This window comes from Vitis riparia, chromosome 6 (assembly GCF_004353265.1).
Source record: "Vitis riparia cultivar Riparia Gloire de Montpellier isolate 1030 chromosome 6, EGFV_Vit.rip_1.0, whole genome shotgun sequence".
Taxonomy (NCBI): Eukaryota; Viridiplantae; Streptophyta; class Magnoliopsida; order Vitales; family Vitaceae; genus Vitis; species Vitis riparia.
In genome coordinates this window covers 5157099-5174617 of record NC_048436.1, presented here as the reverse complement: position 1 = coordinate 5174617, position 17519 = coordinate 5157099, and the positions used below count along the sequence as shown (strand labels likewise).

The following is a 17519-nucleotide window of genomic DNA, read 5'->3' as shown; positions in this document are numbered from 1 at the left end:
ATATATATATATATATATATATTTTTACATCTATAGGACACATATTAAAATCATTTTTAATATTATTATTTACACATTTGAGTAGTTAACTTAAATTTAAAAGTATAACCATTTAGTTACAATAAAATAAGAAAACTATGTGCAATTCAATGTAATTTCCCCTTAAAAATTTTAATCACTCTATCACAAAAAAATAAATGAATAAAGCAATTTGCATTTCAATGAATTATGTTCCTAAAAAAGTGCAATCAATAGTCACCCAATTAGTTATATTTTACAAAATTATTGAATTGTTTTAATTCTCTAAGTCTACAATAAGAAAGAAAATCATTGAGATATTAGTAATGACTAAATGTTGGGGATTTACTCACCATATAAATTACATAATAATAAAATAAATCCAAATTTTAAATGATTAACTCACAAACTTAACTCAGTTACTCTAAAAGAATAAATGAAACAAAATTTACAAGATCTTTGTCATTCCAATCAATTGAATTTAGCATTTACTTATTTAAGACGGAACGTAACTTTGTTCACTCAATCATCTAAGAGTTAAATGGGTATGATTTGTCCATATGAAAGCACTTCAAAACTTTCATTGTATGTGTCAATTGATGGACTAGTACGCCACTTGAAAATACTCAAACTATAAGCCAAGACAAAATTTTGATTAAAGATCCTTTATTTCAAATTCTTTCATTAGATAATTAAACATTCATATGAACTCTTCAAGAATTTCAATAAGATTGCAATAATTACAAATCTCCACTTTAATCCATACAATACGTAATTTAATCGAGTATATTATCATCATGACTTGATCTAGAATGTGATATCAAATTGTCAATCATTATTTCAAACATTTTAATCCTTTAAAGATTTGGTTGTTTCATGCATTTGAAATTCTTTAGGGATTTTAACATATCTATGTGTATATATATATATCAAGTCCTTCAAGGACCATCATTCATATGATCGAATCATTATGGGAATTGATATAAGGTCTCTATGGGAAACCTTACACTATAATATTTACTTTATCCCAACAATACTTTTGTATAACAATCCATTGGTATCCAACAATTTGTATGTCTTCAAGTATTAAACTTTAGGTTCATTGGTTGCATTGTTAATGACAATATTATTTTGATTTCATCTTCCTCTTATCATGTACTATCTTTTACTTTCAAATATGAAGGTACTTATGCATCTTTAGGGGCTATTCATGCAATTTATATCTCTTCAAGGGCTACTCATTCAATTTGTACCTTTTCACAAGCTATTTGTTTAATATGTCTTTTAAGGGGCTATATTTTTCATTTATGCCTCTTCAAGGGATATAGGTTCATTAATTTTAGATTGATCTATCATTTTGTAGCCTCTTTCAAAGTGTTAAATTTTTCATGTGTTTTTCCTTGTATTATCCCCTTGTGAGAAATTGCATCCTATGAATTGACAAGTCTACTATACTTTAAACATACCATGCATTTAATAGTCATTATAATAGCTATTTATTCTATGGGAACTTTTTTTTAATGTTTTAACTATTTTATTACACTTCAAGCATGTATAGAGTCTATAGATAGTTGTATTAGTTAATAATCCTTTAGGACATCAATTTATAATATTCACTTGTATAAAAGAATTGTCTAAAAAATTTCATATCGTTTTTCTGGAATCAACTTTCCTCACCCTAACAGTAAGAAAATTTATCCCATCAAAATAATAATTTGCACAAGTTATACTACCTTTTAAGGGTAGAAATAAGCTACTTACTAGGTAAAAGAAACGTATGGTTCTTTAATGAATATTCATATGACATTACAATGAGTTGATAGATCATTATTAACCCTAAAAAACCAAGTTAGTCATGCAAGATTCTTCTAGATTTAGCAAAATATAAAGTGGCATTCACCTAGAAGCATGTGCTACTAGTGGCATAGTGTGAGATCTTCGAAAGTTTTTAAACAGGTTTCCATTACTTGGTATGGTAATAGTATCAATTATTATTAATGTTCTATGATTAATAAGATAAGCATTTTGGGATATATCTATCAAGCAATTGATATCATGTAAAAATAAATGAAATAGGTAAAACATTAGCATGTATTAGGAACCATGATATGATAAAAGAAAGTAAATATTTCAAATGGTAATCCTCTTAATAACATTTTTATTACCATTAGAGTTACAAAGAAAATTGTAATTATCTAGGTGAAATATGTCAACCATCATCTATATCAATAAAGTTCATCTCTATCTTTTGTCCTTTTATTTTTAGTAAGTTGGTAAAAGTCAATAAAAAGTTTGATTTTGAGATTTGTACACATCAAGTGTCCTTTCATACCACACCTTTAACAAACATTTAACAAAAAAAATTATTTTGGGTAAGTTTATTCGTCAAATTAGTCTTTCTTTCTTTATCATTTACCACTTATGATGGTAAAGTGTGGTTTCAAAATGATGACCATCATAGTGCTAAGAGTTATTTTATACCATGCCTCAAACCGTATCTTAATTCATGTCCACATTCCTCAAACCGTATCTTAATTCATGTCCACATTCCTAATAAGTTGATTCACTTTAGAGAATAATGATGACCCAATTGGACAAGAATGATAATTTTTCATTAAAAGCTCTTACAAAGATGTCATATTTCCTTTGTTAATTATTAATCCAACCTTCATCATAGCAAAATAAGTTTGGCATCAAGTACTTAGGATAAGTAGTTTAAGCTCTAGATAAACAATTTCACATCCAAATGTTTAGTAATTTTTGTCATTATTTAAAAGTCTATGAATATATGATCAAATAGTACAATAAAAAAAAAATCATTTATAAACTAGATGAACTTGAAAAAAATTAAGTAATGAATCAAATAATATTGTCATATAATGAATCAAATAAGTATTGTAATTTAATCACATAAAATTTTTATGTAATAATAGACTCAATAGAACCAAAACAAATATTAAACTAAAAAAAAATCTATAAGAATATAAAAACTCTAGCAATTATGTCGTCTTTTCTAAAACACGAACATTGCTTCATAAATAAATATTATTTATAAAATATAAATTGTTTACATAATATTTTATTGTTTCATCTTTGAAAGTAATTTAAATTCTTCATGGTGTAAAATTAATAATATCAGAGTTTTCAACCATTATGTCTAGAAAAAAGAATGTCAATGAGAATTTCAATAATTCATTCAAATCTAAATCATAACAAATTAATGACTTCAACAATTCAATTTTCAAAAAATGAAAAACTCACATAATTCTTTCATAACTTTACACCATAAAAATATATAAAAGTTATAGTGCTTCAAGTCATAAGTGAAGCAATAATTTTTATAGGAATATATAAGACAATAACTTCAAACTATGAAAATTTATGGTTTTCCTATAGTTCTTCATGGTTGTAGGTTAAGAAAATTTCTCGTCTTTACATGATTCTACATAATTCTACATATATATGATTTAATCATAAATATACGTAAAATTAAATTAAGAATAAAGATTATAAAAAAAAAATTATATAATTAACTAACAATGACTAAACAATAAATTACATAATTTTAGTTATGTACAATTTTTTTTTCCCGTATATGGCTTCAAGCCATGAGAGATTATAAAACTAACTTCCATCATAACTTCTAACTACCAAAATTTATATAATATTAATTTTATGATTCCAATTTTCATTTCATCCGAGAATAACCATCTTTTTTTCAAAAATGTCTTTTGTCATTTGATCTAATAGTCTTGCATTAGATAGGAACAGATGTGATAAATACTGATAACTCTCGGATGAAGTATAAGAATGGAAAGATCCATTAGATAATGAACTATTGGTTCTAAGTCATCTCTAACGATGAATCAACCATTCGAAATGTTTTTCTTGTGTATTCTTGATAAACCAGCATTTATATATAGATGTAGGAGGATCTGTTTGGGAAATAAAAAGCCCCTTTGACATCTCTTTATAGTTTTCTCTATAATTTCCCGTGCATATGCGCACACACTGAAATATATATAACTATATAAATTATTTAAAACACATTTTTTTGTACATAGTTTCTACATATGAGAAATAATATTTCATATTGTTATAAAGAAAAACAATTAAAAAATTACTATAGACTCAAGAAACTAATGTAATGATTAGATAAAATTAACTAAATAATAAAAAAAATACTTTTATCATAACTTCATAACTTCTTACTATGAAAAATTTTATTGTAACAACATAAAAAATTTGCACAATTTCAAGTTATGAAATATTATTTATATAGTATTTAGCTATAAAATTATACGAAATTGTTATGTATTGGGTTACATTAAAAAAATTAAAAATTATTTATATTTTTTATCACACACACAAATATTTATTTTTTATTATAAAAATATGTAAATAATACTACATATTTGATTTCATAGTTGTATATCATATAACGTTTTACATAATGTTATTATAACCAAATGTAAAAAAAAAAAAAAAAATGCATAGCTTCAAACTATAAAATATTTTCACATAACTTATGGTTATATGAATTTCACAAAATTGTATAAAATTAAAAATTAACAATTTAAAAATTAACAATAACTTATGTATGTATGTATTAACAACTCCAACATAGCTTTTGCCTAAAATAAAGAATATTAATTTTTTTCATTTTCATAACTTTTTGTATTACATAGCTTCTAGCTATGCATAATTTTTTATTTATAATAAAATATTTTTCATATAGCTTTTGGCTATATGAGTTTTAATATATATTAATTTACTAATTTTTTGTATACAACTAAGCTATGAATAATTAAAATTAAGTGATGTTGTACAACATGAAAAAAAAATGATAAATTATAATAATCATAGAAAAATAAAAATTATATCGTGACGTGCCTTCCCATAAAGTTTGATGTAAAAGTATTTAAAGTAGGTCATATATCTTCTTTTATGATCATATTGCAAAAAAATAGTAGATCTCACCGAGAAAATGTAAAAGATTACAAAGAAAAGAAACTAGAATGTTATTTGAAAATGTAAAAGTTTCTAACTAATTTTAATTAAAAATATTTTTAAAAATATTTTTTTACAATAAATAAACATGAGAAATTTTTTCTTTATATTTTTTTCCTAATACTTTACATGAATCAAATATAACGTAATATAAATCATTTCTTGGGCCCAAACAAAAGATTGATCATTGGACTTAGGCCCAACTTTGGCTGGCCCAAGCCCATGTAAGCACAATAAAGCTACCTATTCACCCACCAATCTTAAAAATAGGCCTAGCCCATGTCCAATCCTACAAAAATATTGTACAATAATTTTCCTGCTGACTGGAACTTTCAATCACCACTTTGCAATTATTGCCCCAATATTAGACTAAAAATGGGGGTTAGATTTTGGTTTGAGAAGATAATTCTTCTTTATATATTTTATTTTATTTTACTTTTTTCCATGTGCTTCATTTCAAATCAATTTTCTTTGGTCATACTCTATACTCTTCAATGCTATAGCTTAGGTGTAATTTGTAAATATTTTTTATTTTAAATAAAAAATAGAGAATAATAGTAATTTTTATACAAAATAAAACTCTTAAAATTTTCTTTGCTTTAATAAGATAATAATTTTTAAAATAGTTTTAAAAAAATAAAATATTAAAAATATTTTTTATATTTTTATATAATATTATTATATTTTATATAGAAGTTATTACTTTTATTTTTATAAATAAAATATCTTTTTCATTTTTCTCTTTTTTCAAACTAATCATATATGAATTATCTTTTTTAAAATAGAAGGTTACTTGTAAAAGATTCATTGAAAACTTAGATTTGGAAATTTAACCCTGGGCCTCATTTTGACAAATATACTTTTATTTTCTTTTTATAAAATTAAAATTGTCTATAAATACTTTAAATGATAAATGATATTTATGTCTGAAATAAATTACTTTTCAAATAAGAACACGATAAGAGGATAATGATAAATATGAGGATTATTATATTTTTTAAACCGACTAATCCTAAAAAATAAAATACACCCAAGAAAACAAATAATTAAACTTGAATCCCATTTCTATCATTTCAACCTGAAAAGAGAATTGAAAAATCTTCCTAAACCTAACCATCTAAGCCAATACAAGTGTGAAGGCAAACACCCATTTGGTTTGACTAAATATTGGATTCTTATTCACAAAAGTGGATTCCCTTTGAAGCCAGTGTAGGATACATGTGGTAAGAGTCTTCAGAGAACATGTGTTTTGGAATAAAAGGGCTTCAATCAGACCCCACCACCACCACCCACCACCCACCTAGCAATTAGCTTCACAATCTTCTATGGATTCTAAATTACTCTACCTTGTTTTCCATGCTTTGATCATGACCTGCCTTCTTCCACAGTACTCTCTTTTGAAGATAATTCACTCGTGTATTTATGCTTGCATGTACTGCTTTCACTCAGTTTAATCAGGGTGTTGAAACTACATCGAGCATATGGCATCATGACAATTTGTGAGCTGGTACTTGAGCTGTCAATTTGGAAATACCGACAATGATCCATGAAGGCATGGGGCTCGTGTTTTTTCAATACTCATCGAAAATGCATCATCAATCAAATAATGTCACGTACATATATTTCTCTTTCATTGTTTATAACCTAATTTCATTTACTCGTATCTTTACATCTAGCTCTCATTAGTTTGTATCCTCGTTCGACGGTCTAAATCTCTCGATACATATTTTGTGGTCCAAATGTATTTGTACCCTATGATTTTCCTTTTGAAAATGTTGAAATTTCAAATACCAATTATCTCCCTATTTGGATCGGGTCGGGTCAAGTATAATCATGGGGCAACAAAAAGATAAAGCAAAAAACTATTCTGGGTCGGGTCGAATGTAATCATTAGCAACTCGGCCTGCTAACCCAAGTCCTACAAAAAGATAGAAAGCAAAAAGGTTCCCGAGAAATCACAGAAGAAGACATAATTAAACAAGGGAGTATATTCAACCCATGAACAGAAAAGGAGAGCCACTTTCCTTCATTTTGACTCTCGCAAGCACAGCAGCAATGGGAATTCCCCAACCCCATTTCCATCTTCTTCTTTTCATCAATAGGGCAGAAGGAGAAAAGAGCATTTTTTTTTTATGTATCTCGCTTTTACAAAGTTATTATCAAACAAGAACATGTCTGATGTGGGATGATGTAGAAACCAAGGATAAGGGAACTGGGAACCCCAAGACAGCTTACTGATTTTGGAACAGACCACAATAAGCAACAAGATCAAAAGTACTTGATAGATGGTTATGGAAGGTGATGGAAAGGGACTTGGAATTGAAATCTGTCATAAATTACTGATTAAGAAGCGGAGAGGCACCCCAAGTTTTGATAAATTAAAGCATGGGGTGAACAGCTAAAATGGCTCTTGCATAGAAAGTTGTTATGGGGTCAGAAGAAGGCCCGGCTGCCATAGAACACCCTTGAACCATCCTTCTTCTTCTTCTCCAGTTCTAAATTGGTGGTGTGGTTTTGAATCACATCGCCGCGGTCTTGAGGTTCCGGCTTGTCAAGATTCATTGGAAGCTTCATCTTTGCTAAGGACTCCGTAAACTGTTGCATGCTTCTCATGTACATGTCTACTATCTGCTGCTGCATTGCGGACTGCTCTGCCTCAAGATTGATGTTCCCAAGTGGGGCTGAAAACACTTGGCCAAATTTGACACTGCCCATGTTCCCTTCTTTGTTGCTTTCCTCTTCCTCGTTTGAGAAATTTGAGTCCTTTTCTTCTTTGACATCACTTCCCTTCTTTGAAGTTGGAGTGTCTGGACAAGCACCAGAGCTCTGATTGGGTTCAGTGGTGATGGAGGCATTGAGGGAATTTGAGAGTTCACCACCCAACCGATTCTTTTTCTCTATGGAATCTGCTGAGTTCCTATCATCACTCAAGCTTGTTGTGGTAGAGCTCAAGAAACCGGAATTCTGGATGCTCCCATTGGGAGACACCGATCCACCCCGGTTTTCCTCTGAGGAATTCACGACCATTTCGTAGTCATCAACAGGCTGAGGGGAAGCACCAAGGTGGAGAAATGAGGCGGGTCCGACCAGACCAGGCCTTGAGCTGGAGCCATGCCTGGCTAAGTCGAAGTACTCAGAAACCATCTGCTGGTTCTCTCTAACTACATTGATATCCGGGAATTCAATCCTGGAATACTCAACTGGATCCAAGTTAACTTGAGAGATCTTTCGATCCAACAACACAACTTCTGAAGTTATGGAAGAATTGGCAGATGAATTGATGCATGGTTCAGAGGGCAATGAGGCCTTAAGGGAAAGACTCAATTGGACGGTTCCAGCAGGGGAATGGAAGAGATCCGTAGAAGAGAGGCTAAAATCCTGAGTAACCTTTCCTTTACCAACAACCAAAGAAATTGGGACCAAAGCAAACCCCAGAAGCTGATCTTCCAAGAAATTTCTGGCCCTGCTAAGCATCCAAATCTCGCATTTGAGGACTGAATCGAGTTGGGTTATTTTCATGATCAAGTTTTCGTTGAATTCAGGGTTTTTGCCACCCCCATTGATGATCCTAGTTGAGAGGGTCTCATCAGGGTTATAAGTAAGAGAGAACTTGGCATACACATCTTGATTATCATAAATGCATATGTTGTGAATGTTTCGAGCATGATGAACAAAGATTTCAAGAATCCCAGAAAACTCAACATCCTCACCATCACCATCAGAATTCGGGTTATAGCAAAACCCAGTTGTTCGATTATAGGAATCCATTCCAAGAAATTCAATTATGTCACCCTTTTGGCTAGAATGCCAAGAAAGCTCCTACGGAATGAGAGAAACACAGAAGAAAGCCGATCATCAATAATACACTAGAAGCCTTTGTTTGAAGCTCTATCTCACTTTTCATTAATAAATTGTTGAAAAGGGTTTTAGACAAATGAACTTAAAGGAAAAGCATGGAAACAAAAGAAAAAAGAGAGGAAGAGAAAGAGAAACTTACAGTGGAAAAGAGGAGCTTTGAGCAAGTTGAAAGACGGTAGTAGGTGGAATTGAAGAAGGGAGAGGAAGAAAATGAAGGGGGATGATGATGTTATGGTTGTTTTTTAGCACACTTTTTTTTTTGCCTTTTTTCCTTTTGGGGGGGTTGGGTGGGTGGGGGATAGAGATATTTGGAGTGGGGGTGGGAAGAGTTGTTTTGCTTTGCTTGACATTGCAGCTTCCACTTCTAGTGAAGACCCGTTGCTCCACTAGGGGAAGTCGAGGTCCCACTTGGCCCCATTTTCATTATCACTATCCTCATACACACTCACCACAGTCTGTCTCCCTCTCCTTAGCAGATGCCCTCTGTAGCTATGGCTTTAAGACAAGATCATCTCTTTCCAATGCTCCAAGACAAGAATATGTGTCTCCCTTACTCCCTACTCCCTACTTCCATCCCCATACCCCATTTCACTATCTACATAATGTACCAACACTAGTTGGAGTGCAGCAAGGTTTCAGATGGGCCTCCATTCAGCCCAACTTCTATGGTCCAGTCCAGGCCTAACATGTGCAGCCCTAAATCAAAGTTCACATACTTCCAAGAATGGCAAGCCTTGGAGGAAAACCGACTGCATAGCAAGGCATGAATGACTAGTCAGTAAAAGGTCTTGCCTTTGTTATTTCAAAACACTATTTAAGTAGTGGAATGCCACTAAAAACTAAATTCCAATCAAATGGTGGGCATCTTTTTCATGGTCTAGGTCTGGAGTACCAATCATTCACCATTATTATTGAAGCCACTGGCCCCTATCCTTTTTGCTGATCTCGTTTCACAGTTATGAATTTATGAAACGCCTAACGAAAAAATAGTGCAAAACTTGGGAGTTTCACATGATGGTTACGCGTGCATACAATTCACTAGGCATAATGATTTGACGGATTTAACTTGTTATTTTGAATTTACATCTAATGGCTTTGCTACGGATTCAAGAATGCACCGAATTTTGTGTGTTGGACAGTAGGAAAGCATATCCTTGTACTACGCAAAATATGTAGTCATGCAGGCTTTATTCTGTACCAGATTTAAGCCAAAGTGGAGAATCTTCTCAATGATAATAGTTGGACAAGAAACTCCTATAATTGTGAAGAACTTGTTGCTAGTAATCTCTCACAGATTGGGCTCACTTACCTTCTAATGACTATGGTAGCTTTGTTAGCCCACGGTTAATTCGGCTCCTCCCATTCCCCTAATTTTCCCCTTAGAAGAGGTTTCAACCCCATGGACTCATTTCATGCACTATAACAGCATATTGTGTTTTCCCCTGAGTAAACTCAGATACTAAGTTTGAAAAGGTATGCTAACCCTAAATCAGCTAAATTCTTCTTAATCGCTTCCTCAAATAGCTACAACCTGCATAACAGACTTCCCTTTAACTCAGTTTTAGGACACCAAATCTGATTTGTGAGTGTAGAGAGCAACTCCAAAAGCCAATACGGCAAGCAATATTCACCATTTAAAAAGAAAAAAAAAATGTTGGTACAGAAATTGTCAGTTCCTATCATTAAATATCTATTTTTGAAGCATACAATGTAACAGCATTTCCAGCCATTTAACAGCAAAGATGCTAAGGCAAGTTCAAGCAAATGTACACGGGCCAGTTGAGTCTAAAAGTTTCTGGCTTATGAAGTACTTACAAAGATGGAATTAATTCTACTTCAAAGTTAAAGATAGAATCAATTCCGGCCCAACCTCACCAAATGTCGTTCATGTTTTTCTGCAGCTGCCTTATCTGCTGCTTCACGTTTCAATGCTCTCTTTGCCCGCCGCCCCTTTGTCTCTTTCTTAGCCTCTGAACTCCCAGAATCACGAGATGAACTAGCACCTGAGCTCTGAGCATTTGGTCGATAGACTGGCCTCGCTTCTTGGTGTCCTGCCCTAATATATCCATTATTTCCCCATCTCCGATTCCCAATTCGGATACTTGACAAATTGTTGTAGTAAACCTCATCCAGATCATCTTCATCTATATCAACTTCATTAATTTCATATGGATAAAAATATTCCTCTTCATCATAAATATCTTCTTGTTCCTCCACAATCAAAGGTTTAAACCATGCAGCTCTAAGGAGAAGACACACACTCTCCTCGAACATGTAATCGTGGATGCTGTTAAATTACAACATGAAACATAAGCAGTGGACATAAACTCTCCCCGAACATGCTATCACGGATGCTGTTAAATCATGGAACATAGGGAGTTCCACTTTAGACACCAATGAAAGAAAGGATTTTAGCATTCTCAAATTAAACCAGATTGCTTCTTAGTATTCCACATAACAAAAAGTTATGAGTCATGATTTGATTATTTACTCATCAACACAAATTAGAAATAGTGCAAATAGTTCCCAAAATTAGTTCCACCTAAAGCCAAAAGCAAACAAAAATACCTTTCCATAATCTGCATTAATTAAGCAAACTAGATCCATTTTGAGTTTTTTTATTTTTTATTTTTTGGTTGGTAGCAAAAAGTTATTTTTCCTGAAATATATGTAGAGTATTTGGCAAGAAAGCTTATTATCTGCTGTCCCTACGAAGCAGAAAGCAAAGGGGAAAAAGGATCATTGCTACCATACCTGCCATCTAGTGAGCGATGAATGTTGAGAAATTCAAAAGGATGTTTACATTGTGGGCATGTTGGTTTCTGACTATATGTGGCCCAACGAAGGATGCATGTCACACTGTTGAAAAAAAAAAACAACACATAAACAAACGTACAAAAAAATAATCAATTAACACAAATTGCATTTCATTCTTATGATGGAAATAACAATGGATAACTCGTGCTTTCATCCCATCTGATTTTATACATCATTTCATGAAACAAGAATAACCTTTTTTATGGCAATTTTTTTTGGAATTAATTAGTAAACATTTCATCCATTCAGCAAACACTAATTGACATATAGCATGAAACCAAACAGTAAATCTTTAAATCCATAGCCACGATTGACTTCTCTCAAGCTCCCACATAAAATCAATATGTAGCATTGCTTAAACCCATTATCAGCCTCCTAAAAGAATGGCCTTCCAAATTTATTCAATTTGGCAAACACATAGATGCTTGCAAGTTACTAGCTGTGGACATGGTAAGGGTCGCTGGAGTCCCTAGTTTATCAGGATTTTCATGAATGTGAGTTGGAGCTGAAGGGTTCGTTTTGGTAGATAGTTTTGGATGTGGACCTACATAAGGATGACAGGTTTACAGTTAAATCTTACTTCAAGGTTTTTAATTGTGGGGAAAGCATTACTTGTCTAGTTATATTAGGCATGGCCAACCTGCCTGCCTTCTAAAGTGGCATTCTTTATGGGGCCATCAGTGAGGGCGAAGATCTAACCGTTGACCACCAGATGACATAGAGGTGGGAGAAGATCTAACTGTTGACCAGATGATGACATTGAGGTGGACTCCAGTCAACTAGTGCCTGTTTGGAGAAATGGCAGGAGTAATCACCTAAGAGTAGTCATCTTTTAGTTCATTCCATGTAGCTCATGTGTATATCATTGGAGGAAAGGCTCACTGTGCTTGGGTTCGCACTTTCAGAGGGAGCAACATACGAAAGAAGAAGAAATTTTGAAGTCAAAATCTGACAATTTTTTTTTTAACTCTTTGTTTGGTTATTGGACCCTTTAAGGAAGCATGGTTTTGCCCTTTTGAAACTCATTGATACCCCATTGGAGACTTGGGTTTTCTTGGCTTATTCTGTTTTTATTTCCTTTTTCTTTCTTCTTTGTTGAAGGTAGCTCATATACTTCCCATGTGCTACAGTTGGACCCTTGTTTATTCAATGGGGGAAAATTCTTACAACACTTGAATAGAATTTACTTCCACCACCTTTACTCTGCTTAAAAGATGGCAACTATATTACCATAAAAGTTAAAATTTAAATTTTCATTCAAATGCAATCCCATCTATAGATTAAACATATCCACACTTTTCATAAAAATCTAGCTAATCTTTGTCTCCTCCAAACCTAGTTTTGTCCATTACCAAAATATCTCCTTTTCTTCTTCATGAACTGAAAATCCTAGTGCATCCTAAAACAATCAAACTCTATCAAAATGACGTTCTACACACACACACGACAAGCAATATTCATGTAGGGCTCATGGAATCATGGGTTCTTCATCAAATCAGAATCAACAAGCCTAGCATTCAGAAATGGTTGAAGTTGATAAAATATAAAATAAAGAATCCAAAGGGCTTTCATCCAACAAAATCATAAATCCATAGTAGGTTCCTCAATAGCATAACACCAAATAAATGATAACCATGGAAATTCACTTGTTTTCCTAACATCATTTGCCTCCTACAATAAAAAAGGTGCGCACAGACAAAACTGCATGATAGAATTTTCTTCGAAAGCAAAAGAAGGAAAAGGGAGAAGAAAATGAAAAGGCTGTTATTATGTTCCCTAAGCTAATCTTGTAGAAAGCTGGCAACTGTGAACACAGCATTAATTCTTGATAGCTTAATAGTTACTAGTTTGTTCGTTTGGCATGGACTCCTCAATTATAACAGAATTGGGTGCGCTAGTAGCTCCAGCTCTCAACTTACTGCCTGACTTAATAATATCTATTTAAAGCGTTTAACAGCTTTATATGCAAAGACAAACTCAAACATAAAGCCAATAATATAGTGTTAATATAGCAATGCACAAACACACACACATATCATGTTACCAAGTCAAAATTGGCATTTCTGATACCCTCATCCATGTCAGAACACAACACCTGTGTCCTCACCATGACCTAAACATCATATCTGGATCTAAGTTTGTGAAAATCAACAGTTAACAGTGTTTCTGACATTTTCTATTTTCGAATATAACCATTTCGAGGATTCCTTAACACATAAAAGAGCAGTAGAAACAGTGCATCTCAAAGCCAAGAACGAAAATAATCCATTCAAAATGGAAATGACTAATGACAACTATATATCAAAATTGATAACACACCAGTATGCGTGCTCGCAACCTTTTACCATAGCAGTTTCCTGAAGCACTATCGTATCCAGACAGATCGCACATACACCCCCATGACTCCCATTTCTACTCTCTTTCACTTCCCTCTGAAAATTTTCAAGAAATAATCACAAAATCCAAACATCCACAAATCAGATAACCAGAACTTAATCTTGAAAGCAACAAAAAAAAAAAAAATTATCGATCTTCAACTATTCATAACACAAACTACTAACCTGTAAGCCTATTTTTCCTATGAATTAAGTTTTTTCCCCATTCCTAGGGCACGCACACTAACGAAGCATAGACCAAAATTAAATTTTCGTTTTCATTTTGTTTCTTCTCTTTAACCAGAGCCTTTCTCATTCATAAACATCAAAATAATCGCCATTTCAATACACAATCAGATAACAACAACAAGAAAAGAAAAAAAAATCTAAAATCGTCTTTATTTCTCGAGAACCAAAAAGAATCCATCAATCAAAAACTCCTAACATCCTGACATCCAAACATCCCCAATCTAATAACCAGTAGCCAAAAAATGCTTTAAAAAACGAACTGAATCTAAAATTAACTATAATACAAGCAACGGAAAATGAAACATATGTTTAGATTCGCTAGGTTTTCCAGATCTGGAACAAGTACCTGATCTTGAACGGACAGATGTTGAAAAGTGTCGAGGAGCTGCTGGTCACCGTCGATGTTGAGGACAGTGGTCATGATGATGAGGATGAAACGAAATAGCAATGGAAAAGAAAGAGGAAAAGAAAAGACTTTAAAGGGCCAGATGAGAGGAGAGAAGGAGGAAGATAGATTCCAAGGAATAATTCCGATTCCACAGGGAGAGGGCAGAGAGGGGCCTCGGGGCCTCTATTGGGGAGCCAAGCCCTAACAAGAGGGGTGAGTTGTGGACGAAACTCAGCGCAGTTCCTTCCCATTTATATATTTTCCTTTGTCTTTTGTAGGCTATGAATATGATAGCGTGTCCCTCGGACTCATTCGCCTTTCCGTGGTTTTTACGTGGACAAAAATATTTATATTTTTATATCTTTTAATATTTTAATAAATGAAATGGTAAAAGATGAGATAAAAAAAAAATTATTTTGAATGTAAGGGAGGTGAGCTGGAGGTTGAGGTGGAGCCTGCAGAAGATCGAAGAGCCCGTGTGACTTTTGGAAAGGGCGCTGGTCCATTTTGTTGACCGCCACGTGTCTTCAACCGCCTCATGCTTGGAGGTTGAAACGTGACATCCTGACGCGTGTACACCTCTCCCACCGAACTTGACATTCCAATCACCACCCTCCGATTTGGAATTTGGACTCTTCTTCCAAGTTCCAAGGGTCCCTTTTCTAATGCCACGTCAAATGGCCTGTAAAAAAAACAAAGGATAAACCATTAAAAAAATTTACTAACACCAGAAAAAATAAAAGATGAAAAAAAAATATTAAATACAAATGAAAAAACTATTTATCATTTTTTTATTATTTTTTAATAATATATAAAAACATTTATTAGTAGCATTCAAGAATTATATAATTATTTTTAAAAATGTGTTGCTTTATAGCTTGTCATGCTTGTAAATTTAATTTATATGATATAAATTTAATTTAATTAAATATTATTAAAAATAAAATTATTTTGCAAATTAAAAATAAATTAAAAGTTATTTTTTTAGTAAAATATGAATATTAATATTATAATAAAATCATAAATTATATTTTTTATTTAAAAAAAAATATACTATTTTAATATACAGTAAAAAAAATATATGGACGTTGATATCTTTGTAAAAGCGTAATTTTTTTATTTTTTGTTAAAAATGAATAATAATAATAATTTAAAGTAATAATAATTATTAATATTTTATTTAAAATAAATAATGAATAAAGTCTAAGCTTTTTAACATATACATGTAAATGAGTAAAAATTTTTATTACATATACACATTTAGTACTTAATTATGAACATAGTATTTTGAATTATTTTGATTCGATATACAATTAATTGGATAAGTTTTTTAAATTCCAAATTATTCTGAAATTTTAAAAAATCATTAAAGAATTTAAATTATTTATTATATTTCACTTAATTTAAATTTATTTACTTAGTGATAAAATTTTAGTTATTATATAAAAGAAATAGTAAAATCATGACTAATAAATATAAATTTTTGTCTATTATTTTTTGTAGTAATTAAATTTATTTTTTAATTTCAACTTATTTAAAAAAAATTGAATTCATTAATAAATTCAATACAAAGTGTCGTTTTATTTGAAGTTCGTTTCTCTAGTAACAAAATTTATAAAAATATAATTATGTGCTTAAAAAAATATAATAGAGTTATTATGAATCAATTTTTGTCCATAAAGTTTTGGTATTAAAACATTCATTATTTGAATTTCAAATTGTTTTTAAAATTTATTAGACTCGTTGATTAATCTAACGCATTAAGTCTTGTTTAATTTAGAATTTATTTGTCTCGTAAAAAAATCAAGAAAATATGATTTTATATATAAAAGAAATAATTGAGTCATTCTACACTAATTTTTTACCATAAATTTCTTATACTAATTGGATTACTATTTGGGCTTCAAACTATTCTTAAGAATTATTAAACTCGTTAATGAATTCAATGTATTAATTCTTACTCAACTTGGAGTTTATTTTCAAAGTGAAAAAAAAAAAATTGTAAAAATATAATTATATGCAAAGAAAAAACCAGCCAAAACATTTAAAATGAAATTTGGTCAATGACTTTATAATGTTATTAACTTTCTAGTACTAATTAAATCAATTTTTGGCTTTTAAATTATTTTTAAAATTAATAAAATTTATGTATAAAATATAATTTGATTAATTCAACATTTTTATTAAGTTAAAGAAATTTATAAAAATACACCTAATTTTTTATATCAATATTGGATTATGAAAAGAGAAGAAGAATAATGTCATGTTCATTTTTGTTTGCTTTTTATAGTTTTCTTTTTTTATTATTCTTTGTATTTTACTTTAATTTTTAAAAACATGTAAAAACAATTTTTACTTATTCTCAAAAGATTGTTTTATACATCACTTTGTTTTTTAAAACTAAAAACAAATAGGGACGAACAAATAGTATTATGAATTTTTTAAATTAGAAAACTGTTTTATAACAACATTTTAATTTTAAAAAATATTATTTTAAAGCTAATTTGGACTTTCCAACAATATGGTTATAAAATATTAAAAACTTTCTTCACTAACTAACAATTACTCATACTTCTCGATTTAATTTTTCCTTATATAACAAATTATAATAACTCATAGATATTATACTATTAATGAAACATTGATGTAACTTCTTCAACATTTATCTTTTAAAAATATTATAATTTTCTTTAAATCATTAACTATTTCATTTTTATTAAATGTCCATATCTTTTACCCTAGTTATATTATGCTGATGGTAAAATTTTTGAAAATTAATATATTAAAAATAAATAAGCAAAAAT

General features: G+C 31.0%; 2 protein-coding genes across 2 annotated transcripts; both read right to left on the bottom strand.

Annotated features, from left to right (window-relative positions):
- Positions 1-6983: 6983 nt before the first annotated feature.
- LOC117916164 lies at positions 6984-10383 on the bottom strand. The gene is made up of 2 exons (XM_034832060.1): positions 9026-10383; positions 6984-8847 (listed from the first exon to the last, which is right to left on the bottom strand). The coding sequence occupies exon 2, from the start codon at positions 8794-8796 to the stop codon at positions 7462-7464; it is 1335 nt and encodes a 444-aa protein (XP_034687951.1). The 5' UTR covers positions 8797-8847; positions 9026-10383; the 3' UTR covers positions 6984-7461.
- Positions 10384-10540: 157 nt separating this feature from the next.
- LOC117916166 lies at positions 10541-14942 on the bottom strand. Its single transcript, XM_034832061.1, has 4 exons — positions 14674-14942; positions 14023-14135; positions 11641-11745; positions 10541-11173 (listed from the first exon to the last, which is right to left on the bottom strand). The coding sequence occupies exons 1-4, from the start codon at positions 14746-14748 to the stop codon at positions 10741-10743; spliced, it is 726 nt and encodes a 241-aa protein (XP_034687952.1). The 5' UTR covers positions 14749-14942; the 3' UTR covers positions 10541-10740.
- Positions 14943-17519: the final 2577 nt, after the last annotated feature.

Coding starts and splice junctions, on each gene's coding strand:
- LOC117916164 (XM_034832060.1), bottom strand. CDS start 8,796: ATGGATTCCTATAATCGAACAACTGGGTTTTGCTATAACCCGAATTCT.
- LOC117916166 (XM_034832061.1), bottom strand. CDS start 14,748: ATGACCACTGTCCTCAACATCGACGGTGACCAGCAGCTCCTCGACACT. Junction 11,746..14,022: donor GGTTGCGAGCACGCATACTG/GTGTGTTATCAA, acceptor TTTTTTCAACAG/TGTGACATGCATCCTTCGTT. Junction 11,174..11,640: donor CATCGCTCACTAGATGGCAG/GTATGGTAGCAA, acceptor GTAATTTAACAG/CATCCACGATTACATGTTCG.